The sequence below is a fragment of the Xenopus laevis genome, chromosome 9_10S (assembly GCF_017654675.1).
Source record: "Xenopus laevis strain J_2021 chromosome 9_10S, Xenopus_laevis_v10.1, whole genome shotgun sequence".
In the NCBI taxonomy this organism is placed as follows: Eukaryota; Metazoa; Chordata; class Amphibia; order Anura; family Pipidae; genus Xenopus; species Xenopus laevis.
In genome coordinates, this window is record NC_054388.1 from 82,418,631 (window position 1) to 82,446,410 (window position 27,780).

Here is a 27,780-nt window from a genome sequence, read left to right on the forward strand (position 1 = left end):
GCAATGTTTTTATGTATATTATTCATAGTATCCCGTCCAAAAGTTTTCCTGCTTCTGATGTTAAACAAACAGGTCTTCAGGCTTTCAGGATCCCCTTAGCAATTGCTACGTTTGACATTACCCTGAGATCAGAAGCAACCATTAGACAAACACAGAGCTAAACTCATTTATTACTCTGGGATGAATACCATCCAGGACCTTTGTTCACCGTCACATGTTTTAGTCACCTTTCAGTTTCCTCCCGAGTCACCCAAACATCAATAGTTATCTCTACTTTGATAGCAATAATAACTAATTTTTTTATAGGAGAAAAGAAGAAAAGTATCCCCGTCTTCTTAATCAGAAAAAATATACAAAAAGTTATATATTAATCACTGTGTGATTTGTTTTCAGTTAAACCATTAGGTCTCGTGATCCAGTATCTATAAGTTCCCCCCTTAATAATTTATCCCACAAAGTGCTAGTGCTTAACCTCAATAAATTAGCATTAAATAGGGTAAAACTAAGACACAATTAATTTTCCTTTTAAATATTGTGTATATTTGGTAATTTCTAACTCATGAACAATTCATTTAACATCAATTAATGAATTACTAACAACCAGCTAAAACACCAATAAGGATGGTAAAGTGCCACCAATTGTGATCAATTCACATATAATTTAATTAAAGTGCAATTATAAATATCTCTGATTCCAAGAAAAGGTAGGAAAAGGAAATTGGTAGAAGGGTGGAGAAGTCCCGTATTGTCTAGCTGATTGTTTTACTAACTGCGGGACCCCACAAAGGAGGAGAAGTCAGTGCTTCTGGAACTGTGGTCTCAATTCTATTTTAACTAGCTAGATTGAGGAGCTATCTTTTCTAAAAAACACACAAATTCCAGAGCACTTATAGTGAAAACAGTAAACCAAGGATGTAGATGAGGAATCTCCTATAATCTGGGCAGAGAGAAGCGCCCAGATCACTATAAAAAAGTTTTTTGTAAAAAGAACCCCCCAAGGTTTTATCTAAAAATGGTATAAACCAGTGAAAATGGCAAGCCAGCAATAATAACTATTAAGCACAACATTACTGATGTAAGCCCAGCAATTAGTAAAATATATTGTTTTAAAAACCCAGTCCACTTCCTCATATGGAGAAGGATACTACGTCCTGTAGGGGGCAAGTACTAATGGTTTCAGCCTCTCTTATATCACACCCACTCCTGCAAAAAAACAAAGCCTCCTCTTTCTGAAAATCTCCTCTCCCACACTGCTCAGGTTTTGGGGTTTTTTTTTCTGGTGGTGCTTTTAACTCATTCCCTCTTACTAGGTTATATATACATGTCCCTTTCCTACCTGCTTGATTTTCCTGCACTAAAGATCTGCTTTGGAGGTTAATCTTGCAAGCAGTCCATTTTGCTGCACTAAGCGTGGCCTTTGTGGCCTTGTCACAAATCCAGGGCCTGATTTTCCAACCAGCTGAGAAAATGTTGTTCATGACATTAACGGGTAGATTTATTAAGAGTCGAATTGAAAATTCTAAATTTTTTATGGTTAAAACTCTCAAATTCAACTAGTGAATAATCAAAACTTGATTCGAATTTTAATTGAAATTTTGAGATATTTCAAACCATGGCCCTTTAAAAATGCAAATTTGACTATTCACCACCTAAATCCCGCCAAGTTCTTGTATAAGTCAATGGGTGAGGTCCAGTGACCATTTTTAAGTTGTTAGTAGCCTTCCTGACATTCGAGTTGGAGTTTAGTCTAACTTGATTTGAATTCAATTCGAGTTTTCGGGTAGGTAATATTCGTTTGAGTTTTAGATATTTGATTTTTTTTTATTAAATAACCCTCCAATCGAATTTTGAATTTGAAATTCAACCTTTAATAAATGTGCCTCTAAAAGTCAGGGCGCGTAGGATGATGATTCGGAGCCTAGATACTACCCTGCAACACGAAGATGAACCCAGGTGTATGGGGAGTTAGGGAAAATGAATATACTCCAGTATGGTCAAATTATGAGCCAGATTGTTCTGCCGACACAGATCTGCCGGAGCTGTGAAAATTATATTGCTTCTCATCACCATTCACATGAGATTAAGTGTAAAAAAAGGATGTATAAATAATGGAAGCCAAGACTGAGATGACACAGAGAAATAGCCTAAATATACATAGTTACAATGAAATACAAGGCATTATGCAGTTGACAAACAGCAATTATTCAGAGACAGACACTTAATTGAAAAAGGTTTGTAAAAGGTTTTATATTTAGTGTATATCTCCTTCCACATGATGTCTTTGTACAAAATAATCAGATTTTTTTTTTTATTTATGAAAATTTGAGGTCTCTACTTCCAAGGGATGTGAAACAGCCATCTATATACTCATCTGTCACTTCTTCTAATAACTCAGGCTTCCACTTGGCTTTCAGGTCTTTGTCAATCAAAACTGCATTAAAAAAAAAAAAACATTTGAATATTACTGCACATTTTTATCATTGACAAAACAAAAATCTTTAAGCAATGCTCATTTGCCCTGTATTTTGTTAGAGAATAAGAACACAGTACAGGTATGGAATCCGTTATCCGGAAACCCATTATCCAAGTAATGAAAAGTCCTTCTCCCATAGATTCCATTTTATCCAAATAATCAAATTTTTTTTGAAAAAATGATTACCCTTTTTCATGTTATAATAAACAGTAGCTTGTATGATCAAAGTAAGGTATAAATAATCCTTATTGGAAGCAAAAACAGCCTATTGGGGTTATTTAATGTTTAAATGATTCTTTAGTAGACTTAAGGTATGGCGATCCAAATTACAGAGAAATCCCCCAGCTACCGAGAATTCTGGATAATAAGTCCCATACTTGTATATAATATAATATATCTTAGACCACACATCCCCCAACTTGACTACATGAAACATTTCTATTCTGGTGTTACTCTGACTCAGAATGTGATTACACATACAGTACAAAGTTCTCCTCGCTTTTAAAGGTCATTTACTTGTTGCCATGGATACTTTATCCTATCATCAGACCATCATCTCCTGTTCACTTTAATTCGTCACAAACTTTGCTTCATCTTAACACAGACATTTTTTGATTATTTCTTTCTCATATACAGTTATGTTCAGAATAATAGCAGTCCCACATCACTAACCTGATCAGTCACTGATTTTGGTAGAAATTATATTTCTACATGGCAAGTAATTTACTAGTAGGTGTAATAGAGTTATAGAAACCCAACAGACCCAACAGTCATTACATGCTGATGATTCTGTCTAATTGAATCATTGAGGCTTGTTCCAAATAATAACAGTATGGAGTTCAATTAGTGAGATCAATCATTCTGTGAAAAAAACAGGAGTCAATTACAGCCCTTGTATAAGGAAGGAAGGCAGCAAATGTTGTGCATGCTGGTTATAATGCATTTCTCTCTGAAAATCTGAGTAAAATGGCTTGTTCCAGACATTGTTCAGAAGAACAGCGTACTTTGATTAATTGATTGGAGAGGGGAAAACATATAAGGAAGTGCAGAACATGATAAGACTGCTCAGCTAAAATGATCTCAAATGCTTTAAAATGGCAACCAAAATCTGAAAGACCTGGAAGAAAACGGAAAAACTACCATTCGATTGGATATAAGAATAGCCAAAATGGCAAAGACTGAGCCAATGATCAAGTCCAGGATGATCAAAGAAGGTCTAAAGTTACGTGCGATATTGTTACAACTATTTGAAGCCAAGCTATTGACAAGAAGCCCCCGCTGTTTAAAAAAAGACGTGCTGAAGAGGTTACATGAGGAAATGGCCTTGAAATGGCAACGACCCCAAACACACCAGTAAATGAGCAACATCTTGGTTCCAGACCAACAAGATTGACATTATGGAGTGACCAGCCCAATCCCCAGACCTTAAACTTGTGGGGTGACATCAAAAATGCTGTTTTTGAGGCAAAACCAAGAAATGCAGAAGAATTGTGGAATGTAACAGGTGCCAGAAGTTGGTCGACTCCGTGCAACACAGATGTGCAGCAGTTCTCAGAAACACTGATTATACAACTAATTATTAGTTCAGTGATTCAAAGGAAAGCAACATCTTGAAACATGTTTCAGTTTATACAGTAAGGTCGAATATCGAGGGTTAATTAACCCTCGATATTCGACTGGGAACTAAAATCGTTCGACTTCGAATATCGAAGTCGAACGATTTTGCGCAAATCCTGCGATCGATCGAAGGATTTTTCGTTCGATCGAACGATTAAATCCTTCGAATCGAACGATTCGAAGGATTTTAATCCAACGATAGAAGGAAAATCCTTCGATCAAAAAATCACAGGCAAGCCTATGGGGACCTTCCCCATAGGCTAACATTGACTTCGGTAGGTTTTATCTACCGAAGTAGGTGGTCGAAGTATTTTTTAAAGAGACAGTACTTCGATTATCGAATGGTCGAATAGTCGAACGATTTTTACTTCGAATCGTTCGAATTCGATCGAATTCGATCGAATTTAACCAATTCGATGGTCGAAGTACCCAAAAAATACTTCGAAATTCGAAGTTTTTTACATTCGAATTCTTCACTCGAATTTTGTAAATCTGCCCCTAAATGTTTGAGTTATACAACTAAATATTAGTTCAGTAATTCAAAGGAAAGCAAAATCTTGAAACATGTTTCAGTTTATACAGTAAATGTTTGAGTTATACAACTAAATATTAGTTCAGTAATTCAAAGGAAAGCAAAATCTTGAAACATGTTTCAGTTTATACAGTGAATGTTTGAGTTTGTAAAGAAGAATGCAGACACTGCTATTTTTTGGAACAAACAAATTTGATAAATATTTCTTCATGTTTTGATTAGGAATAGAATGTGCAGTGTTCCTAATGCATTTGCGTGTATGGGAATAAAAGCTATTTTTAAACACATTGTTATTATTCTGAACAAAACTATATACTCACATTATTGGAATAATTTTATATTTCAGAGTTTTAGTTCCTTGTTATTGTATCCCATTTTCATCTCTGCATTTGGTGACATTTTCATTGCTCTTACATTGGATTTCTTTGGTTTTTGTGGGGTTATGTAGCTAAGAAGTGCTATGAAGAGCACATTTATAGACGTGTGGTTACACGAGACAATGAAAAAAATTGTCACAAAAATGATTCAGGGAAACAAAGACAGTTTACTGATATACTCATTGGAAGCATTACTGCTTAACTGGCTATATAATATGATAAGTAGGAAACTAGTGGCCCACAGTAAGGACTACCACACAATTAGGAGCAATTTAATAATTATCTTTAATGTCCCACCCTAGAGATGTTCCATAATCTCTGGGTTACACAGTAAAATATAAATTTGGGGGAAAACTGTATGGGGGCGGCACTGCAAATAAACAGCAAATAATATGGGAAAACATAAATTTGGTGTACCTAACATTCATCTGCATTCCATTACTTCACATCTTTTCTACATCTTCTAACATATTTTAGAACTATGGTGCTACTTAAGGGGGTAGTTCACTGTTGTATATTCTAGATGGGACCTTACCAGCGCTTTGTAAAAGAAAATAATTTTTACTCCTCTCGCAAATCTTTACGTCATTTAATACAGCTCAAGTGCTTGTTTGCCCTTGCAGCTGCTGATTGGCATTGCTTGTTACTGCCAGGTTTATTTAAAAGTACCGTATATACTCGAGTATAAGCCGACCCGAGTATAAGCCGAGGTACCTTATTTTACCTACGAAAACTGGGAAAACTTATTGACTCTAGTATAAGCCTAGACACAACTACAGCCCTGTCTCCCAGCAGCGCACACTCTGCCAAAGCGACCCCCCCAGCGATCAACCGGACTTCTTTGCAAAGCTGATGGTGACAGAGAATTGCCAAACAGATTACTGTGTGCATTGTCCCACTGTCCCACTACCATGTGCAGAGGGTGCTGTGTGATATTGCCATCACTGTTAATCTTTCATATAACCAACAGAGGGCGCTGTGTGATATTGCAGTCACTGTTATACTTTCATATAACCAACAGAGGGCGCTGTGTGATATTGCAGTCACTGTTATTCTTTCATATAACCAACAGATGGCGCTGTGTGATATTGCAGTCACTGTTATTCTTTCATATAACCAACAGATGGTGCTGTGTGATATTGCAGTCACTGTTATTCTTTCATATAACCAACAGAGGGTGCACTGTTATTCTTTCATACAACCAACAGATGGCGCTGTGTGATATTGCAGTCACTGTTATTCTTTCATATAACCAACAGATGGCGCTGTGTGATATTGCAGTCACTGTTATTCTTTCATATAACCAACAGAGGGCGCACTGTTATTCTTTCATATAACCAACAGAGGGCATTGTGGGATATTGCAGTCTCTCCCCAAGTGTACTGTTGGTATAGGAATGATTAAAAGTGACTGCAATCTTAGCTTCTCGGGTCGGTACCGCTGACCCGAATATAAGCCAAGGTAGACTTTTTCAGCACATTTTGGATGCTGAAAAACTCGGCTTATACTCGGGTATATACGGTACCTTGATTGATTGATATAAGTTTCAAAGGCAACAAAATCCTGTTCAATTTTACACAAGATACCTCAATCAGCAGTACAAATGCTTTCTGAAAAGAAATATTCTCTGGATTTACTTACCAGCCCTTACACCTTTATAAAAATCATGTCCTCTCTGTAAACACAAACATTAAATATGCTGTCAGTATTAATCACTAATTCCTTGCATAGTGCAGCATAAATAAGTGTTTCACTTACCAAGCTACTGTATACGTGCTAATTCTGTCTCTCATAGAAATATGCTTCCTTTGATCAGCAGAAATGTAGTGAATAGTGATGGGCAAATTTCTCCCATTTCACTGGAAAATTTGCAAATTTCCTGCGATATTTGCGAAACGTCAAAAAATTTGCAAAACCGCATATTGATACCTGCGTCAATTTTGATGCAGGCATTAAAGTCAATGGGCGTCTGAATAGTGTTGATGTGCAGCAGTTTTGACGCAAGTGACTTTTCGGACGCGCGTCCAAAATTTTTTGATGCCAGCCAATTTTTCGCAGGAGTTTCGTGAATTTATTCGCCAGCGGCAAAACATGGAAATTCATTGTGAATTTGTGCCAGGCAAATTTATTCGCCCATCACTAGCAGTGAATATGGATAAATGATATTTATTTCTCCAATCACATGGGGGGAGTACTTAAATGTGGAGTAAGAAATATTCTGTTAAATTGGGATTAAAATAAAGTCATGAATATGGCGGTTAAGTAGGCTTGCCATAAACTTATGCCAATTTATTGAATTTGGACCAGCAAATGACTCTGGGCAACCCATGAAAATCTAAAACAAACATACCGTGTCCTGGACTAGCGCCGAATGTGATGAGAATATCGAGTGTCTTACATTGATTACCGGCGGGAAGTGGCTGGCGTCTCACACAGGCTGCGGCCAGGAGGATACAGCAAGACGGGGTGAGCTCCGATGCTAATCGCATCATTTTTTGTACTGTTACTAACAATATTCTAAGCCAATTTACCATTAGTCAATTCTTTTCATTGTTTGGCATTTCTCAGAATTGGAATTTTAACTGCTATCTGGTTGTGGGGTTAAAGCTGTTAAAGTGGTAATTCACCTTAAAATTTAGATTTTTTTTCTGCAACTCCCAGGCTTAAAATATTAGTGGCTATGTTGTTGCTAAGGGTAAATTACCCTAGCATCCAGGAAGTTGTGTCAATAGGAACCAACTAGAGCCTATATGTAGGGTAACACCTGTAAAATGAAGGCAACAGATACAAAGGTACAAACTAGCAGAATTATTACCAAGGCTGAGCTTCCGGTGGTTCTGCACTAAATATCTATAGAGTTTTAGACAAAAGATAAAGTATGAAATATTAACAAACAATATGACCTGAACTACACAATTACAATTTTAGAGGATACAACATTTTAATATAACGGACTATACTAAAAATTATATATATTATTTATTTATGTAGAAACCTGACATTTTTATCACCATCTGTGTCCTTTCTCAAGGGAAAAAAAAGCAAATATTGTGTGAAATGGTCTGTACAAGCATTTTCACACAATGCCCTGACAACAACAGGGGCCTTTCGAGATCATTTTGTCGTCAGTAAGGTTTCATGTTATCTGGCACGAAAAATGCAGCAGCCAAAACCCATGAAAAGATGTATTTTTGTGTTGTACATCTTGAAAGCTATTTTACCTGGAGCTGTTTCAATGCAAAAGAAGAGCCGTCACATTTCAGATTTTCAATTATTTCTTCTACACTGTTGCCAGAGAATAAGCTAAAAAAGAAATCTTAATTAATTATATAAAAGAGTATAGCTGTCTAAGGTAGGGTGCAATGTTATTGTTCTTTCTATTCAGTCCCTTTTCTACCCTCTCAAACGTTTGCACTGCCTGGTTGCTAGGTTGAATTAGACCCAAGCAACCAGAGACTGTAGCTGATGAAACAAAAAGCTAAATATAAAAAAAACACAAACTATAAACAATAAAGGCCAATTGCAAATTGTCTCATATCATCACCTACACACATAGGGGCACATTTACTAAGGGTCGAATATCGAGGGTTAATTAACCCTTGGTATTAAACTGTCGAAGTTAAATCCTTTGACTTCGAATATCGAAGTCGAAGGATTTACCGCAATTTGTTCGATCGAACGATTAAATCCTTCGAATCGAACGATTCGAAGGATTTTAATCCATCAATCGAACGGAATTCCTTTGATCAAAAAAAGCTTAGAAAGAATATGGGGACCTTCCCCATAGGCTAACATTGAGGTTCGATAGGTTTTACTTGGCGAAGTAGGGGGTCGAAGTTTTTTTTAAAGAGACAGTACTTTGACTATCGAATGGTCGAATAGTCTAACGATTTTTAGTTCGTGTCGAAGTCGTAGTCCAGTGCTGTCCAAGTTCTGTGGTACCGAGGTACAAAAATTTTACTGGCCTATGTAGTGGAGGGCCGATAATGCAAATCAGTGTTGGCCACGCCCCTTTTTAAACCAAACCCACTGTAAACCACACCCATATTACCACAAGAACTTTTAAGATCATATCCACATTAACAGTGGTAACACACCAAAAAACCAAATGGTTGGTGCTCACTGAAGGGAAATCCCTCATCACTCATATGTGAAAAATTTCAGTCATGTTAAAAACATACCCTTAAATCCATATGCCTCATCCTCCCCTGTGGATAATACAACAACCCCCCAACACATGATTAAACACCTTAGGGGCCCTTAACAACAATTTCCAAATGCTAATAACTCCAAGAACAAACCCCTAACAGGCTTACATCCCAAAGGTAGCGTAGGGCAAGCAGAGAATGGCACACACAGGGAGGCCGGACCAAGGTATTTTTGCACCCTAGGCAAAGGCTTCAATCAGTGCCTCCCCCCACTCAGTCCTGCATTACCATTTCCCACCTTACCAGTCATATAGCCCCCAGTACCTGTGCCAGCACCCATCATATTGCCTCCATTTGTACCTATACCAATGGCAGTCAATCCCTCAGATCTGTACCTGTGCCAGCATAAGCCAAAACATCCATCATATTTTTACCCCCAATCTGTACCTATGCCAGTGGCAACCAAAAGAAACCATCATATTGCCCCAATTTGCATCTGTTCCAGCAGTAGCCAAAAATCCATCATATTGCCCCTAATTTGTATCTGTTCCTGCAGTAGCCAAAAATCCATCATATTGCCCTCAAACATCTGTGTACCTGTGCCAGCAGCCACCATATTGCCCCATGTACCTGAGCCAGCAGCAGACAATCCCTTATATTGCCCCAATCTGTACCTGTGCCAGCATCAGCCAAAAAATACACACTATTGCCTCCATATATGTACTTGTGCCAGCAGCAGCCAAATATCCATCATATCATCTGTTTACCTGTGCACGTAACAGCCAAAATATTGCCCACAAATATGTACCTGTGCCAGCAGCTGCCAAAAGGGAGCCGAGAGTGATTCTGTCTGGAACAGGGGGTTTATAAAATTGAAAAACTATTAAAGGCCAAGCAAATCAGGGTTTAAAAAAGAAAGGAAATTCCCCTTAAAAGTGTGCCCCGCCCATGATTGCGCCCTAGGTGGGTGCCTACTCTGCCTACCCCTAGTTCCAGCCCTGCAGGAAGGGAAGGCAGAACAGAGCAGAAGACAAGTAAAGCTCTCAGTCTAATATGTACTACATACAGTGACACAGTGCTGGTGCCCATTAGCATTTTGTATAAGGTGTGAACAGGTGAACAATGTGGCAGTTTCAGTCTGGGTCTCAGGTAGAACAGTACAGGGCTTTAGGATATAAACAATAGAGGTGTCACAAATGTGAACAATACAGGGGGATCACAGGTGTGATACAAGGGATCAGAGTCTGAATGTGAGGTTTAAACAATGCAGGGTGCAGTTTATCTATACATTGATACCTTTTAAATCTTACATATGGTAAACAGACACAGCATCTGGGGGGCCAAATGAGGGGTGGGCATGTCTGAATGGTCTCTGCCAGAAGCACAGTAGGAGGGGGACAGCCAATCACAGCCCTGCAGTCACACAAGCACAGACAGGCTTCAGTTCCCTATTAGGTCCTGCTAGCTGCTGATGTGAGCAGTGAGCTGAGAGCCGCCGGCTCCCCCGCACAGCCTGGGAATTCAGGGAGCAGGAAGTGGAAGAGAAGGGAGGGATAAGTTGGGTTTTTGCAGAAATATTCAATAAATCAGCCTGAAACTACCTTTTTTAAGCACAATTCTATAGCTAAATGAGTATAATGCACTGGTACATTCTTATTTTTTTCACAATATGTCTACTTTAAGGTTTAAAGTTTACAAGTAGATTTTATTGCAACACCAAACTCTTCATTTTGAGGTTTTTATTATTTGTCACCCCATTTCAAACACACAGCAACTGTAAATTACAGGTAGCAACACCCAAGGTTACTTCAAACAGGTATACTAGGTTTAATTCATAAATGTGTTCCCACCACACAATACATTTTAATTGTACATACAGTAATAGCAACAGACTAATCAAAATTCATTTCTCTGAGACCAACAGCCAATGGGAGCATAGCTCCTGTGGCTGCTGCACCAAGTGCCAGTCTCAGCTTCTCTGTATTTATTCTGTTAGGAGAAAGTAGTTGTTATTGTTCATATATCATTTCCCATAAAGTCTATGACGTTTTGGCTCAGTCTCTCCATTGACTGGCAGCTTGGGTACTGTTTGTCAATTTTGCTTTAAAAGTATCCCAACAAGTCTCTCCATAGAAATCATCATCAACCATCGAATGTATATATAAAATAGGGTCTGGCTTGCCCTCTGTATACACCAATATAGTGGACTTCATATTAGTTCAAATTAGGATAACCACATAAGACATTTCTTATGAAATATAAGAGATTTATATGAGATGCTGTAATGTACCTACTTAATTATGTGATATTTTAAAAAGCACACTCTTCTCGAGTGTTAGTATAACAGTAGCCTAAGGAATGTGAGACCTTAGCTCACAGAAAACATTTTTTGGACCAATTTATTCAATTTGATTTGGGGGTCCTCTGGCTGTGTAAAAAGTACACATATATCAAATAAGGTTGTCATCAGCAGGGTTGGATTTCACAATGCTTGTACCCCTGGGCCCTCCACCACAACCGCTCACATCCCAACTCGTACCTGACTTCCCTGCGCTCACACCCTCCCCAACCTCCCTCTCTGCCACTGAAACCTCCTCCTGCTGCACTTCTCTCACTCTAACATGCTTTCCCCAATGGAACTACTACTTTGCAAAATGTTTACCCGCTCGCACACCCCTCCTACCTGACTATACCCTCTCACAACCCTCTCCCACCAGACTCCTTACTCTCACCCCTGAACTTGGGCCCCAATGAATAACAAGACTATAGCATAAGGATGGACCATTTCTGCCCAAATAACATCACACACACACATATATACCAATATTGGGGAAAATGGCCCAGGTGCATTCAAAAGAAATGAATATCCACTTGAAAAACTGGAGCACTCACTGGACTTATGAATGAGTAAAAAAAAGTTTATTTTTGTCAACGTTTCGGTCCTGCCAAGAGGACCTTTCTCAATGTCTTAAGAAAGGTCCTCTTAGTAGGACCGAAACGTTGACAAAATATCAAAAGTTACATTCCTACTGCCATTTTTGTAAATTGCAGATGGTCAAACATATTCATCACTTAGGCGTTGCATAGTGGCCTTCTAGGCACTGCATATATTTTACCAGACTGGAGAAGATTAAGTACAAGCAACAACATGACCTGTCTGTTGGGTCCCTAGCTAAGGTTTGACATCCAAATCCTTTATTAAAATGCACCTATACCAATAGCAGGGAACCCCATTACAAAAACTTTGTAAAAATAAATAATGCAGTTTACCTTAAATGTAAATTTTACTATAATGAATGGGGTCTATTAGCCCATATTTGCAGGTAAGACAAAGTTTTTCTGGTACGGGCGTATTAATTCCAAAATTCTTCCAGCTGTAGATTCCAGGAGTTTGTGTCACACTCCCAAAGTAATCAAGGAAAATATAAAGATGGAATAAACAGCTTCAAAGGCAGTAATGTCAAACTGCAAGTGCTTCCTTTATTTAGCAGTGTAAACACTACGGGGCAAATTCACTAAGATTTGTAGTTGCGGCAGGCGCAACTTCGCCGCACTTCGCCACACTTCGCCAGGCGTAGTTTCGCCAGCACTCCGCAAATTCACTAAAATCCGAAGTTGTGCACAGGGGTAGAGTAAGGTTGCGAAGTTGCGCTAGCATTGATTCGCTAAGTGAAGCGAAGTTACGCTAGCGAAGGTTAATTTGCATACGGCGCCAAATTCAAATTTCAATGGAGGAATACGTAGAATCACTACAAATGCCTGGGAAACCTTCAAAACATCAAATAAAATTTTTATTTTGCCCTACACATGTGCCCACTGTATAGTTAAGTTGCCATGAGTTAGGAAATGTAGGGGGGAAGGAGGGGAGCACCAAAGATTTTTTCGATCTTTTTCAGCCTATCACCCATAATATAGAAAACACGCCAGCGTTTTTTGGGACTTAGAAAAAATTTGAACTTTTTTGGAAGCAATCCCTATCTACTCTATTGCGCTTCGCCTGGTCTGAGGTGGCGAAGGAAGTCCAGCGTAAAAGGTAGCGTTCAGTACACTGCGCGCGTTAGTGAATTTGCGTAGTTACGTCCGTAGCGAAAATTCGCGTAAGGGTGCGAAGTAACACTAGCGAATCTACGCTAGCGTTCGAAACGAAACGAAAATGCCCAACGCTAGCCAATTGACGCTAGCGTTCGGTGCTTAGTGAATTTGCCCCTACATGTTTCGGGTCAGAGACTTTTTTAGCCCATATTTTAAGTGGACTTGAGCATGTTCAAGACTTTCATGTATATACATATTATACGGTACGGTATATGGTTGGTAGGATGGTTTGAATTGAAAACTTCAACATAAATAGGAAAGTGTCTAAATAGATACATCTATAATAAAAAAAAGGATTAAATACTGTATACAGCCTAAATCAGGCATGTCCAAAGTCAGGCCCGGGGCCAATTGCGGCCCTTTTTCAAATTTACACCGGCCCTCGGGCTCCATCATGAAATTAATAATAATGCGGCCCGCCAGCAGAGTGTGATCAGGAATCACGTAGCAATAATATTTGGGCACATTAGTGAAATGATCTGCCACTTGGTCTATACAGCTGCCTGTGTGCTGAAGGTGTTAGTAATAGACACGTTACTGCACGTTACTGCACCTTCAGCACACAGGCAGCAGTATAGACCAAGTGGCAGATCATTTCACTAATGTGCCCAAATATTACTGCTACAGCTATGTGATTCCTTGTTTAAATGAGTTAAATGATGTTAATGGTTCAAGGAATGCCAGGCTCGTTTGCCAGGAAAGAGGAATAGGCAGAGTTGGCCAAAGCTGGCAGTGCACCAGGCAAGTACCTGGTCTGTCACCTACGCCCCCTCTCTCCCTAACTATGTGTGGTACTTTACCGTCATTCTGTGCTTTCGCCCATGCGCGTACGCCAATTCACGCATGAGTGCAAGAGCACCAATTCGCGCATTCATGGCCAGCCAGGTTGCCTGCGGCTCTGGGTCGGGCCCCTACATATTTTCACCTCACCAAATCTGGCCCTCGTTGCAAAAAGTTTGGATACCTCTAGCCTAAATTATCTCATACTATAGCTCTTTTATTTCCCCATAAATAGACAGGGGACAGGGGACAATATGCAAAGAACATTCCTTGTTTGCAAGTTTGTTTATAAATGCATAGAAGCTCCTATGCTGCTCATTGCTGCTATGTTACGTATCTGCAGAACAAGCCTTGTCTCTAGATGATAATACCAATTGCCTCATTTGGCCTTTTTAAATTAGATGTAAACCCAAACAAATCCAAAATGTATATATTCCCAGTATACATTGATTAACATTTTTCACTGGTTTTTAAGTTATTCCTTAATGTTATTAAAATTTAAAATATTATTCTCCTGTCCCTTTCTGGAGACTTTTGAAACAGTGTATCTTAAATTCTATTGCAGAAAAGACATTTTGTTGCCCGTTTAATCTCCTTCAGAATAGGAGACAAAACTTCAGAGGTTACCTTAATACCAGGATAAATGTAAATTTCTAATGGTAAAAATATGCATTGCTTAGTAGTCCATAGTGTCTTGTAAGGCAGCTTTAGGCTAGTATACAATGCATACAAAATGCATATTGCCTGTGGTAAGAGATATAGTTTTAATCATAGCTTATAATTAGATGCCTGTTTTGGCACAAAACCTGTGTGATGCTTTTTCTTTAAACAATTTTTAATTGCACCCCCTATTTTTGGTCCGGTTTGTGTAATCCTTTGCAATTTTGGCATAATAGCCTTTTACACCAGTTTTGACTGGATCATAGTCTGTAAATATAAATGTTGCTGGCTTCTACCTGTTTATCTTGTCCAAGTTTTCTGTAAGTACAAATGGCTTGTCCCGAGCAGCATAACTCTGTAAAAGAAATGGTGTAAGATTAATACTGGTTATGATGAAATTGTGTATTTTTGTGAATAAGGGCACAGTTGCTTATTAGTGATGGGCAAATCTGACCCGTTTTGCTTTGCCAAACATTCGCGAAACAGTGAAAATTCATGGGATTACCAGAGTAAATGATCAATTTGAAAAGTATTCAAGTACAATGCAGAATGCAATAAAATAATGAAGATGCAATAAATACAAATCACAGCAATAAAATAAACTATAATTATTCACAATTTATATCCTAAGGACAGACATTTGAAAGCATTAAGGGACAGTGTGAGGCAGTTAATAGAAATGCAGAAAAGTTTATATCAAAAACGATATAAGTCCCAAGGCCTCTTCAAGTAGAAAATATTAATTTATTGTTATTCAAATTAAAACAGTAACTAGTACATACTACCCCACATACCCCACCTTACGCGTTTCGCACCCTCCGGCGCTTCGTCATAGGTGTATCGCCTATGACTAAGCGCCGGAGGGTGCGAAACGCGTAAGGTGGGGTAGTATGTACTAGTTACTGTTTTAATGTGAATAACAATAAATTAATATTTTCTACTTGAAGAGGCCTTGGGACTTATATCGTTTTTGATATAAACTTTTCTGCAGTTGATTGCCTTTTTGAACTGGGGCGAGTCCCTTGGGCCTGGCTGAATAACTATATGGACTCCCGATTTTGAATTGAAGTTAATAGAAATGATTATGTTTCCAAGACAACAGAGACACTAAATTTTAAAAGTGCAAACTTTGGCAGTATAAGGGCATCTCTGCACTATATTTACTGGGACTTTAAACAGCATTTAACACAGAAGGAAAATGGAATGTCTTTAAAATGCTGCTTAATAAATATACATGTCAGCATACCCTACTAAGTAAGGAAAGCTGTAGCTAAACCTTTTTGGCATGATAGAAGTGGTAGCCTTGAGGTTGGTAATAAAACGTGCCTTTGAGGAAGTCAGATTAGCCTGGAGACTTTTATGTACAAAGAGGCCAATAAAGCATGCAAAAAACAACCAGACAGGCTTAAATACAGAATAAAAATGGCATTGCAGCGAGGCACAAAATAAATATATAAACAGATGCTGTGGGACCCTTAGCATCAAAGGAAGATAAATTGGTTGATGAGAGTGGAGAAAAATTATTATAGCTTACTTGTTGGCTCATTTGTTTTTGTTGTTTTTTTTCTCTGTTTGCACATCTGGGGAGGCAGTTAAGGAAGGTTGCCTTTTCAATGATATCACTATTGATGCATGGGTGATTCAGGAGGAAATTCAAAAGGGACTTGAACATGTGAAAGTAAACAAAGGTCTAGGACTAGACGGTATTCACCCAAGGCTATTAAAAGAGCTTAGCTCTGTGATTGCCATACCTCTTTACTTAACTTTTTAGGATTCTTGGAGGTCTGGCATGGTGCCGACAGACCGGAGAATTGCTAATGCAGTGCCTTTATTCAAAAAGAGATTTTGTTTTCAACCTGAAAACCATAGGCATGTTAGTTTGAGATCAGTGGTGGAAAAGCTTTTGGAGGGGTTAATAAGAGATAAGATACTTAAATATAATGAAAATGACAATACTATGGGGCAGATTTATCAAAGTCTAAAACTTGAGTACACCACAGAAAAACGCAATCACTTTCTATTTATATCTATGAAGTGTATCTAACAGGCCAGGGTCAATACTGTGAGAGCAGCGCAGTACCAAATCAGAATCTGAAAATGGGCAAAGTTTATAACCAGAAAATTCCCGGCTGACCCAGAATCTAAAAAGGCCGAAACGTTAATGCTTCCTCTTTCTTAACTCAGAAGAATGGGGATTATAATCTTAGAATTAGATTGTTGGGGTGTACAATCTGCATTGCCCAAACAAGACTCCCTAGCCTTGTTTAGGCTTTGAAGTTTCCAGGATTTTTAGGGCAGATGATGCAGAAAATACCCTTAGTCCCACAATACAAACATAGGCCATTGGCGTGCATATGCACTTTTTCATCAAGGGATAATCGGGTGGGGTCTGTCTGCATTGGCTCCTCAGCTTGATTTTTTTTTTTGAAACTTGTATGTTTATTATGTAAGAAACGAGTACAAAACAAACACTTGACTCGATGGTACATAATGAAAGCACATATAAATATAAACAATATGCAAACTGTTTGGTACATGAAAGAAGAAAGAAAAGTAAAAAGAAAAGAAAGTAAAATAAAGCAATATAAAGGCATCATGGAATAAAAGAAAAATCTTAGGTAGTACATGGCATATTCGGCATATTAGGCAAGGTAGCAGGGTGTGTAACCTATTCCCCATAATCCAGCTGCCACCAAAAGTAGCAATGGCAGAGGGCATAACCTCACAAGAGTCATAGAGGGTGCCACGGATCCCAAATTTGGCTACATTTGAGTTTGGACTCCAATGAGCTTGGAATCATTCTCTCCATATGTTCCCTGGATTCCAATTGTTGGAGTAAGTTCCTCAGCTTGATTTTGAGCCATTATTTTAGACATGGAATCAGAACCCAGAGGAAGACTATGGGACATAGCAGGAGTGACTCTCTCCTGACTTCTCTCTGTCTCTCCTATTTATCTTAATAGCGAGATGCATTAATTAAGTCATCTACAGAGGTCAGAGAAGGATAATTAATTAGATACTCTTTGACAGCATCAGAGAGTCCCACTCTAAATTGACTGCCAAGGGCTTGATCATTCCAACTGGTCTCTACTGCCCAGCGGCGGAACCTTGACCTCCCTTCTACCCTGCTTAATGCTACAGGACCTGGACAACCAGGGACCACTAGACCACCAGGTACCTTTACACCATCCTTTTCCAACACAAAGACATGTGGATAACTATTATTGGAAGTTAATATCATTAAAAGTGTAGTGTGTGAGTACCCGCACAAACTGCATTTTCACTTCAAACTGTTACACCCTCAACTATTCTAGATTATCTTTAATCGTGTAGGGAGTTGTTCCATTGATTTGATGATGGTACAACATTTGCTTTAATATATATTTGGTGCATCATGTTTCACTGTACACTAGACTTTAAAGTTGACTTAATCCATTGTAAATTACAAAAATGCACTAAAAGTGCTTCCTTTGATTTTATACCACTATATGAGGGACATGGTGAAGAACCTACATGAGGAAGCAGCAATAATTGTTTAAGTATCCAGGTGCATGTCTTGTTTATGAAAAATTCATGCAATATAAAAGTGGCAAGCACACTGATATTTCTTAACAGTTTGGACTAATTATTCTTTTCTTTTTTATTCTTTTAGCATTAAAAAGTTCAACTATAAACAAATACCTTTTTATGATAAGAATCCAGCACATTGGCAACACTCTCCTTTGAAGGGCACTTCATAGCAACAAGATCTTGTTCTAGGGATGGAAGCTTTTGAAAATAAAAGAAAGGATTTCAAAGTACCGTATATAATTAATGTATGATTAAAAAACACCTAACATACTTTAAGGGCAGAGACACACATGGAGATTTAGGGAGATTTAGTCGCCCGGCGACAAATCGCCTCTTCTTCGGGCCACTAATCTCCCCGAACTCCCGGCAAATTTGGAAAATGAAGCGATCCAAGTGCCATCCCGCCGGCGATTTAGATTGAAGCCTGCGGGAAAGCTGTTTGGGGATATTAGTTGCCCGAAGAAGAGGTGATTTGTTGCCGGGCGACTAATCTCCCTGAATCTCCACGTGTGTCTCTGCCAAAGGCATATGTCTGAATATACTATACTGCTTTGTGAAAATCTTCAGTGGCCAACTGTGGATAGAAAGTGGTTTTGAAGGTGAACAACCCCTTTAAAAATGTTTTAATCAAAATATGCTGATACTGTATGTATTATGGTTTTGAAGTTTTCCATTTTATTGCTAACAATATGGAGCTTTTACTAATGTTATTACAGTAGTACTGTTCATCTCTTATTGTCAAGGACAATAATTGTGAAGCCCACAAGGTATCAACATTTATTTAAAATTGATAGAAACCATTTGACTAATCAGCCAGTAGAAAAAATTGTCTTTTTTAAAATTTCAACCATTGGAAAAGGAATCATGCAGCAAAAGACCATACAAACTTGCAGGTCTTGAAAAAAGTTCTATGTGCTGTTATCATGTAAGAATCTAATAAACAACGTTACTTTACAAATTGCAAATTTTTAGAAATAATTGTATTACTTATGACTTTTATGATAGTTCTCCCATAATATAGATAATGTAAAACCACAAACTATTTTTCAGTCTTGTAAAAATGTATGTTGTGGGCATGAAAGCTGAACCATTATACTTTTTCTGATTCAACAAAGTGGGTTGCGATTCCAGCCTTCTGTACATCGCTTCCCTTTAATCGGAATCCAGTAAGTGCAAGATACAAGCCGAGCCTCCCAGGAAGCCGAGGCAAAAAGTATCCTCCACCAACATCAGGAAACAGCCCTGTGAAACAAAATGAATTACTGTGATATCAGATAGCAAAGGTACATTATGAAATATATATGTATATAGAATAAAACCGTATATAGAGCCAATAGACAACATTATGTACAAATGTATACAATCTATGTGTACTAAACCCTCAGTTCTTCATTGTAAGGATGTAAGAAAATAATATGTGAACTAAATACAGCAGGGAAAATAAGTAAAATAAGGAAAACCCATCAACATATTTCTCAGTAATTACTGGGGCTGTTGAAATTAAACTTACACCAGATGTCGGTAACAACCCAAGTGATCTATAGAAAGAATTTAAGATCAGAGTTCATAGAAGAGGCCTCCGGAACCTTCAAGATTGGAAGACAGTTTGTGTGGAAGAATGGGCCAAAATCACACCTGAGCAATGCATGCGACTAGTTTCTCCATGAAGGATGTGTCTTAAAGCTGTCATTACCAACAAAGGCTTTTCTATTAAGTGTTAAATACATTTCAGTAATTATTCCCTGTGTCATTCCACTTTACTACAAATAATTTATAGATTTATTTGTTTTGAGTTCTTTTTATGTATGGATTACTTGGGTTGTTACAGACATCTGGTGTAAATTTCATGTCAATAACTCCATTAGGAATATATTTACTGAGCATAAAGTTGATGTGTCCTATACTTATTTTCCCTGCTGTATACAAGGGTGTAGCACTAGGGAGCAGGGGCCTCCTTCCTCTTGTCTCTTAGCACTTGACTCTTACCCCCATATGCAATAAAAGGTACTAAGTTGGTCCAGGTGCAGTAACCCATAGCAACCAATAAGATGTTTGCTTTTAGACATGTGACCAGTAAATGCTACCTGCTGCTTGGTTGCTATTGGTTACTGCTCCTGGGCAAACTTAGTGCCTTTTATTACATAATCCCCATGATCTTGAAATGCTTTAGGGAACATGTAATAAGACACATAGGTGCATATTTAATATGCTGTGTAAAGAAAAATTTGCTGAAAAAGAAAAACGGTGTAAAAAGCTGTGTAAAATAAATGGCAAGTTTATCAAGGTGTGTGTAATGTTACATCATGCAAACGCCAAATTTGCTGCCGTTGTTTACACGGCGAAGTGTGTGTATTATTCCAATGTTTTTTACACAGCATAATAAATATGCCCATAGCATTGCCCAGGAGCTGTAACCAATAGCAACTAATCAGCAGGTAGCATTTACTGTTCACTTGTTTAAAAGCAAATTGGTTGCTATGGGTTATTGCTCCTGGGCAAACATAGTGCCTTTTATTACTTATGGTGGGTTGAGTATTCATTTATATTTTATTACTGTATTTATACATACTGTATTTATATTTTCCATTATGTACAGCACTTTGCTGAAGGTGGAGGTAGCTCCATGGTTCCCACAGCAACACAAGTTGATTGATGCAGCGAACTTGTGCCTGAAGAATTGGACGTACTGGAAATTTTGATGCCTGGGTGTCTGATGTGATGCATTTTAGATGCAAAATTATGGGAAAACCTACTGCATTATGGATTAAAAAGTATGCCGATTGTATCTATAATTACACTTTGAATACAGCAGATCAGTGAGATGACCCCTTAAGCGTTTAGGCTGAAAATTTACCCATACGTTTCTCAGACAAGGAAAGTTTATTGTATCCTATGCATCAATACAACAGGAATCTAAACAAATTATTAACAAGTCCTGCCCGAGGTGGCTTTTACTAGGCATGTGGCATTTTTCCGGAGTAGATTTAAGTTAGAAGAGGGCTTTGTTTTCCTTCTGAACATATTCCCTTACTTTGTACAGTCTGAAGAATTGACCAGCAGGTGGTGCTGTCTTTATGAATTTTTTTTTATTATATTCACAGTATATAAAGTGCCAGAATAGGGGCATCGTCTAAGGGTCATCACCAATTTATTGGCCATATTATTTGCCAGGGTGACCATACCTTGTTAAATTTCTAGTATATGGCAAAAATATTGCTTACCTATCGCTGTCTCTGGCATTGCAAAGAGTGTCTTCTCAGATGCTACTCTGAAATGTCCACGGACTGACAGCCCCACCCCCTATAAATAGAAAAAGTTGCATATAATAGAAGTAATATAGAACTTAATAGAAGTAATATATAAATATCAATAATATTAATAAAAACTAAAGTGATTACACCTTTTTAAGAATGCCATATCTTCACCAAAAAGTGTTTATAGTAATATAACTCATATCGGTGACGATATGACATTCTTAAAAAGGTGGAATCACTCTAGTTTTTATTGTTAATATTATTGCTATTTATGCTAATATTTATGTTAATTTATAATGATATAAATATGTATTATTTATATATATATATATATATATATATATATATATATATATATATATATATATTTCATTATTCATATAATCTAATTTTTCATTTTCAGATAATATTTGAGTAAAGTGACTGAACATTTTGGTAAAGAGCTCTGCTTGAAATGGATAAAACTTTAATTTCTGAGTTTGATGTATCCAAAAAGGCAATCTGTTCTTCAATGATGGTAAAATTAACTAATATGAGCTCTTCATTTATATCATTATACAAAATGTTTCAGTCCCATAATGAAATAATGGCAAGAACAGCAATATTTTAGGCATTACATATTCTAATATATCAAAATTTCCTCAAAACTTTTCATAAATATGCATAATACAGTTTGTGTATATATTTGTGTGTGTGTGTCTTTGTAAATCTAAGGGACACATTTACTAAGTACTAAGTTCGATTCGAAGGATTTAATCCTTCGATCGAATGATTTTTCCTTCAATCGTTCGAATGAAGGAAATGCAGTAAATCCTTCGACTTCGATATTCGAAAGTCGAAGGATTTTACTTCGACGGTCGAATATCGAGGGTTAATATATTCGATATTCGACCAATAGTAAATGTGCCCCTAAGTATCCATCTTTTTCCAGTCTTTGAAGCATAAAACAGTGCTACCCAAAATAAGATATATAAGTCCAACACAAGGAGCCCTCTTGGGAATTTAATTGTATTTTGGTTCTACTAAGGAGACCAAAACTATACTTAAAATACCCTTTCAGGCACTGATTATAGTGAATGGATATGGGATAACTAAAATGTAGAAATAGCATTTTTCTATTAACATAGACTTTTGCTAATAAGCTATCATTAAAGGAGCAGTAACATCAAAAAAAAAGTCTACTGACAGCAGGAAGACGGTGCTGGAAAGCGGACAGCTGGATGAAGAGCTGAAGTGCCCGGTGTGTTCCCGGAACATCCTTGTGCAGAGCAGCGTGCCTCTGGGGAGATCTTGCAGGGACTCAGCCTCCTACTAACCCAGCCCTGCAGCAGCAGGCGATTCTTAGCGAGAGTGCCCCAGGCGGGTGGCAGGGCACACAGACATCGCAGATTGTCTCTTCATCCCCTCTGGGGCGCATCTATCAGCGCAGGAGAGTTACATCGCTTTTTTGGTGTAACTCTTGTAATAAGAAACAGTAGGATTTCGGTACCTGACAGCAGGACCGCCATCAGAAATCGCAGGGCCCCATACGACAAAATTTCCTGGGCCCCCTGGGCTGCGACTACTGCAAGCCCCACCTACAGGTCCGCCCACCAGACAGTAAAAAAACAAAAAAAATATTGGTGGCTAGGGTTCCCACATGTTAATAAAAAATAAAAAGATATTGGTGTTCAGGGCACCGGCCCCCCATAAAAAAATATTTGTGGCCAGGGCCCCCCCATTAAAAAATATTGGCGGCTAGGACCCCACATTGGTGCCCCCCCCATGGCTGCCCTGCCTGACAGCAATGTGGAGAAGCTCTGGGTAGCGTCTGGACCTCCACAGACGACTTCCTGCTCCAGGTGACAGATTTCCTGCCAATCAAACGTCAAACAAGACAGATAACCCCGCCCTCGGCAGCCCAGTGTCGCGGTGCTCTGGGTGTACGGAACCTGTGACTGCGCGACGCCAGTAGGAGAGCTGCTGCGAAATGACTCCACCCACAGACACCAGAGAATGGGCTGGGAAAGTACGAGAGACACGCTGACGTCAGACACGAGGGGCGGTTCTACCTGCAGCCCAGCCCAAGCCTGTGACGGAGGGGTGGAGGGCAGTGAGACTGGTCCAACCGGTAGTTCACCTTATCATGTGCAACTTTGTTGCTGTCTGTAGATGAGTGTATGGTGGCGGCGTACAACGGACTGACAACTGAAAATGAAGCAGCGGTGGCACGTTAACCTACGGCAATAACAACTTTATCATTTGCACTTGTACATGTGAGTAGTACCCTGACTGAGTCATCGTAACTTCATGGTCCCTATGTGTTGGCGTGTGTGTGTGTCCTGCAGGCAGCTGGAATGGTTTGCGGACTGGTGGATGAGAGCATGAAGTAGGGGTGTCCAGCGACAACTGGAGACTGCCCGTGTGCTGCAGATAGAATTTAGCAACAGGCGTTGGACACTTTTCCTACATATGCCTCAATGATAATAATAATATCGAGTCACAGTATTTCATTGCTCAAATCGATTTTGGGAACCTGCTTTACACGGCGCCTGTGCTGATCAGAAAGGATAGAAGTAATGGACGCGGCCAATGGTGCGGCACTACCTGTTGCGCATCACCGCTGCTGACGCTTCCGCAAACGTACATTGGGCCGATTCACTGACAGACCCGATTCATAGCGGCTATTTATCCTCGTACAAAGCTACGCTCTGAGCCCAACAACAAGGAACAGTGTGGGGGAAACCCGAGAACAGTGGCAGCCATAGAAGTGAGGGAGCAAAGACAGAGAAGCGCCTTGTGTTCTGAGTTCTGGAAAGAGTAGCGCAGTGTGACAGGACTGTACTGTCTATTCCATGAATAATATATTCCTAGTGATGAGGGAAAGCAGAGTTCATGTGCTGTGCTACTACATGCTACACTGTTACTCGCAGTCTGCTCAAAATAGAAGCACATTGTCGCTGTATGTACTGTAGTAAAGTGTCAGAAGAACTTGGGAATCAATGTTACTGAAACACAAGTGTATGGGACAGTGCTCTATTACATTAACTCACCTTTAACTTTTACTTTGTTAACTATATAGCCAATTCTACACAACATTTCCATTGGTCTTCCTTTTGTATTATTTGCTGCCTTCTTCTCACTCCGAATTTTGTAACCCCAGCAGCCAAAAAACTATTCCTTTATGAGGCCACAGTGTTATTCTTAGTTTTTATTGCTTATTTTTCCCAGTCTGGCCCTCTTCTGATCATAAACAAGTCTCTCATTCAAACCACTCCTTGGTTGCTAAGGTCATTTGAGCCCTTGCAACCAGATAATGGCTAAAAATCCATACCGGAGAAGGAAAGGTAATTTTTTATACCTATCTTTAATTGTTGCTTGGGTGCACTTCTCCTGAACCGCATTACTTTCGCAGCCCAATTCGGTCTCCCGCACTGACACTGTGCCGTTGAAGTTTTTGGCCTTTACCAATTTTGGTGCTGCCATGTTGGCCGAGTGCACGTCATGTCCTGTGTCTCCCTGTGTGAAGTGCGCATGCGCTAAATTTAGTCCTCCCCCATGAACCGCTCACATGGGGGAAGTAAAGGATATGGTACGCATGTGCAGGGCTTACAGAAATTCAACTGCGCATGTGTAAGCCCTATTAGAGCCGATTTGGATATCGAGAGGGATGGATTTTCTATTATATGCACCGTGCAAAAAAATTTACTACAATCTTGGATTACAGAAACAGGGAAAAACATATAGAGCAACGCTTTCTGTAAGTATCTCTCCATTTCGTGGGCAATGTATACAACTTTATTTGTAATTTACCTTTCCTTCTCCTTTAAGAAAACACAAAAAAAATTAAGACCAATTGCAAATTGGCTCAAAATATTTGCATTACAATAAGGGAGCTATTTATCAAAGTCCGAATTTATCTCAATATTTTCTGCTATAAACTCCGATCAAATCCGCTCTGTTTTTGTACGCTTATTTATTATTACATTTTCCTGAAAATTTGCTTTGCGGGAGGAAAAAAATCAGATTTTCACGATTTTTTTCATCCGGTTTTCAAGTTTTTTTCTGAATTTTCACACGAAAACTTTGGGGTATTGCACAAAACCCAGCACACATCAAAAAATCATTGGGTCTTATTCCATTGACTTATATGCAACCTCGACAGGTCTGAGATGCCGGATTTTCAGATTTGAACTTTTTCATCCTCAGGGGTTTAATCAATTCTGAAAAATTTGTGATTTTTTTTAAAAGTCTGATTTTATAAAAATGAAGACCAATTGCAAATTGGCTCAGAATATTTGCATTACAATAAGGGGGTTATTTATCAAATTCTGAATTTATCTCAATATTTTCTGCTACAAACTCTGATCAAATCCGCTCTGTTTTTTTACACTTATTTATTAGTACATTTTCTGAAATTTTGCTGAATTTTTACATTCAGAGTTTAGTAAATAACCCCCTAAAAGTTGACTCAAAGGTGAGCAACCCATTTAATTATACTGAAGTTTCTGTACATTTTAAGTAAATTCACATTACCAGCACATTCGCTGTATATAACATGTATCCATTGACGACCAGCATTTTTTTTATTAGTCAGCCAGCAGCTGAACATGATGAGACACTGATAACATTATGAAAAGTTTATCTTCACTATCCCTCTTTCAGCATCTGTTTCTCTTCATTCTGTTTTCATGCAGTAGTTGGATGTCAAATAGTCCTTATCAGTTGGATCAAATATATCTTATAGGAAGGGCTTCCTTTCCTAGCAGGTGTATTAGAGTTCACTCGAATAACTGATTCCAGTACAAACAAAATCTAACAAAATAACTGCCTTTTGCACAAATTCTGCATGTAGAGAGAGCTCTAATACATCTTCTAGGCATAAGGAGCCCCCCTGTAAGATATATTGTATAGTGAAGATAAACTTGATTATTTCAGAAACAGTACAGATTTTCAATTGATTGTATTTCTGTATGACGTAGCTCAGTGCTGTCCAACTTCTGTGGTACAGAGGGCCAAAATTTTACTGGCCTATGTAGTGGAGGGCCGATAATGGAAGTCAGTGTTAGCCACTCCCCCTTTTAAACCACACCCACTGTAAACCACACCAATATTACCACAAGAACTTTTAAGATTATATCCACATTAACGGTGGTAGCACACCAAAAAAACAAATGGTTGGTGCTCACTGAAGGGAAATCCCTCATCACTCATATGTGAAAGATTTAAATTATGCTAAAAACATACCCTTAAATCCATATGCCTTATCCTCCCCTGAGGTTAATTCAACAACCCCCCCAACACATGATTAAACACCTTAGGGGCCCTTAACAACAATTTCCAAATGCTAATAATCCCAAATGGGCAGTTTCAATCTGGGTCTCAGGTGTGAACAGTACCGTTTTTAGGATATAAACAATTGAGGTGTCACAAGTGTGAACAATACAGGGGGATCACAGATGTGAACAAGGGGTTTAGAGTCTGAGGTTTAAAGAGGTTTAAACAATGCAGGGGCCAGTTAATCTCTGTAGTGATACTTTACATATTAAAGGGATACTGTCATGGGGAAATTTTTTTTTTTCAAAATGAATCGGTTAATAGTGCTGATCCAGCAGAATTCTGCACTGAAATCCATTTCTCAAAAGAGCAAACAGATTTTTTCATATTCAATTTTGAAATCTGACATGGGGCTAGACATATTGTCAATTTCCCAGCTGCCCCAAGTCATGTGACTTGTGCTCTGATAAACTTCAATCACTCTTTACGGCTGTACTTCAAGTTGGAGTGATATCACCCCCCTCCCTTTTCCCCCCCAGCAGCCAAACAAAAGAACAATGGGAAGGTAACCAGATAGCTCCCTAACACAAGATAACAGCTGCCTGGGAGATCTAAGAACAACACTCAATAGTAAAAACCCATGTCTCACTGAGACACATTCAGTTACATTGAGAAGAACAGCAGCCTGCCAGAAAGCATTTCTCTCCTAAAGTGCAGGCACAAGTCACATGACCTGGGGCAGCTAGGAAATTGACAAAATGTCTAGCCCCATGTCAGATTTCAAAATTGAATATAAAAAAAGTCAGTTTGCTCTTTTGAGAAATGGATTTCAGTGCAGAATTCTGCTGGAGCAGCACTATTAACTGATGCGTTTTGAAAAAAACATGTTTTCCGATGACAGTATCCCTTTAAGCAGACACAGCATGTGGGGGGCCACAGAAGGGGGGGTCGCGGGCCGCCAGTTGGACAGCCCTGATGTAGCTTATATTAAATTTTCATGATAGTTCCCCTCTAACAAAGT

At 38.7% G+C, this 27,780-nt stretch overlaps 2 protein-coding genes across 2 annotated transcripts in view; one reads left to right on the top strand and one right to left on the bottom strand.

Annotated features, from left to right (window-relative positions):
- Positions 1-2,228: 2,228 nt before the first annotated feature.
- Positions 2,229-22,723, bottom strand: hibch.S (3-hydroxyisobutyryl-CoA hydrolase S homeolog). Its single transcript, XM_041578703.1, has 8 exons — positions 22,690-22,723; positions 21,471-21,549; positions 19,346-19,491; positions 18,361-18,447; positions 14,976-15,034; positions 8,221-8,302; positions 6,641-6,674; positions 2,229-2,431 (listed from the first exon to the last, which is right to left on the bottom strand). The coding sequence occupies exons 2-8, from the start codon at positions 21,487-21,489 to the stop codon at positions 2,313-2,315; spliced, it is 546 nt and encodes a 181-aa protein (XP_041434637.1). The 5' UTR covers positions 21,490-21,549; positions 22,690-22,723; the 3' UTR covers positions 2,229-2,312.
- Positions 22,724-23,250: 527 nt separating this feature from the next.
- Positions 23,251-27,780, top strand: part of mfsd6.S (major facilitator superfamily domain containing 6 S homeolog) — a 33,751-nt gene continuing 29,221 nt past the window's right edge. Inside the window, exon 1 of the mRNA XM_018239035.2 lies at positions 23,251-23,758. The gene's annotated coding sequence lies outside the window, so the exon portion shown is untranslated. The remainder of the gene's footprint in view (positions 23,759-27,780) is intronic.

Coding starts and splice junctions, on each gene's coding strand:
- hibch.S (XM_041578703.1), bottom strand. Junction 18,448..19,345: donor ACTTTGTTGAATCAGAAAAA/GTATAATGGTTC, acceptor TATTTTCAAAAG/CTTCCATCCCTAGAACAAGA. Junction 6,675..8,220: donor TTGCATTGAAACAGCTCCAG/GTAAAATAGCTT, acceptor TTGTGTTTACAG/AGAGGACATGATTTTTATAA.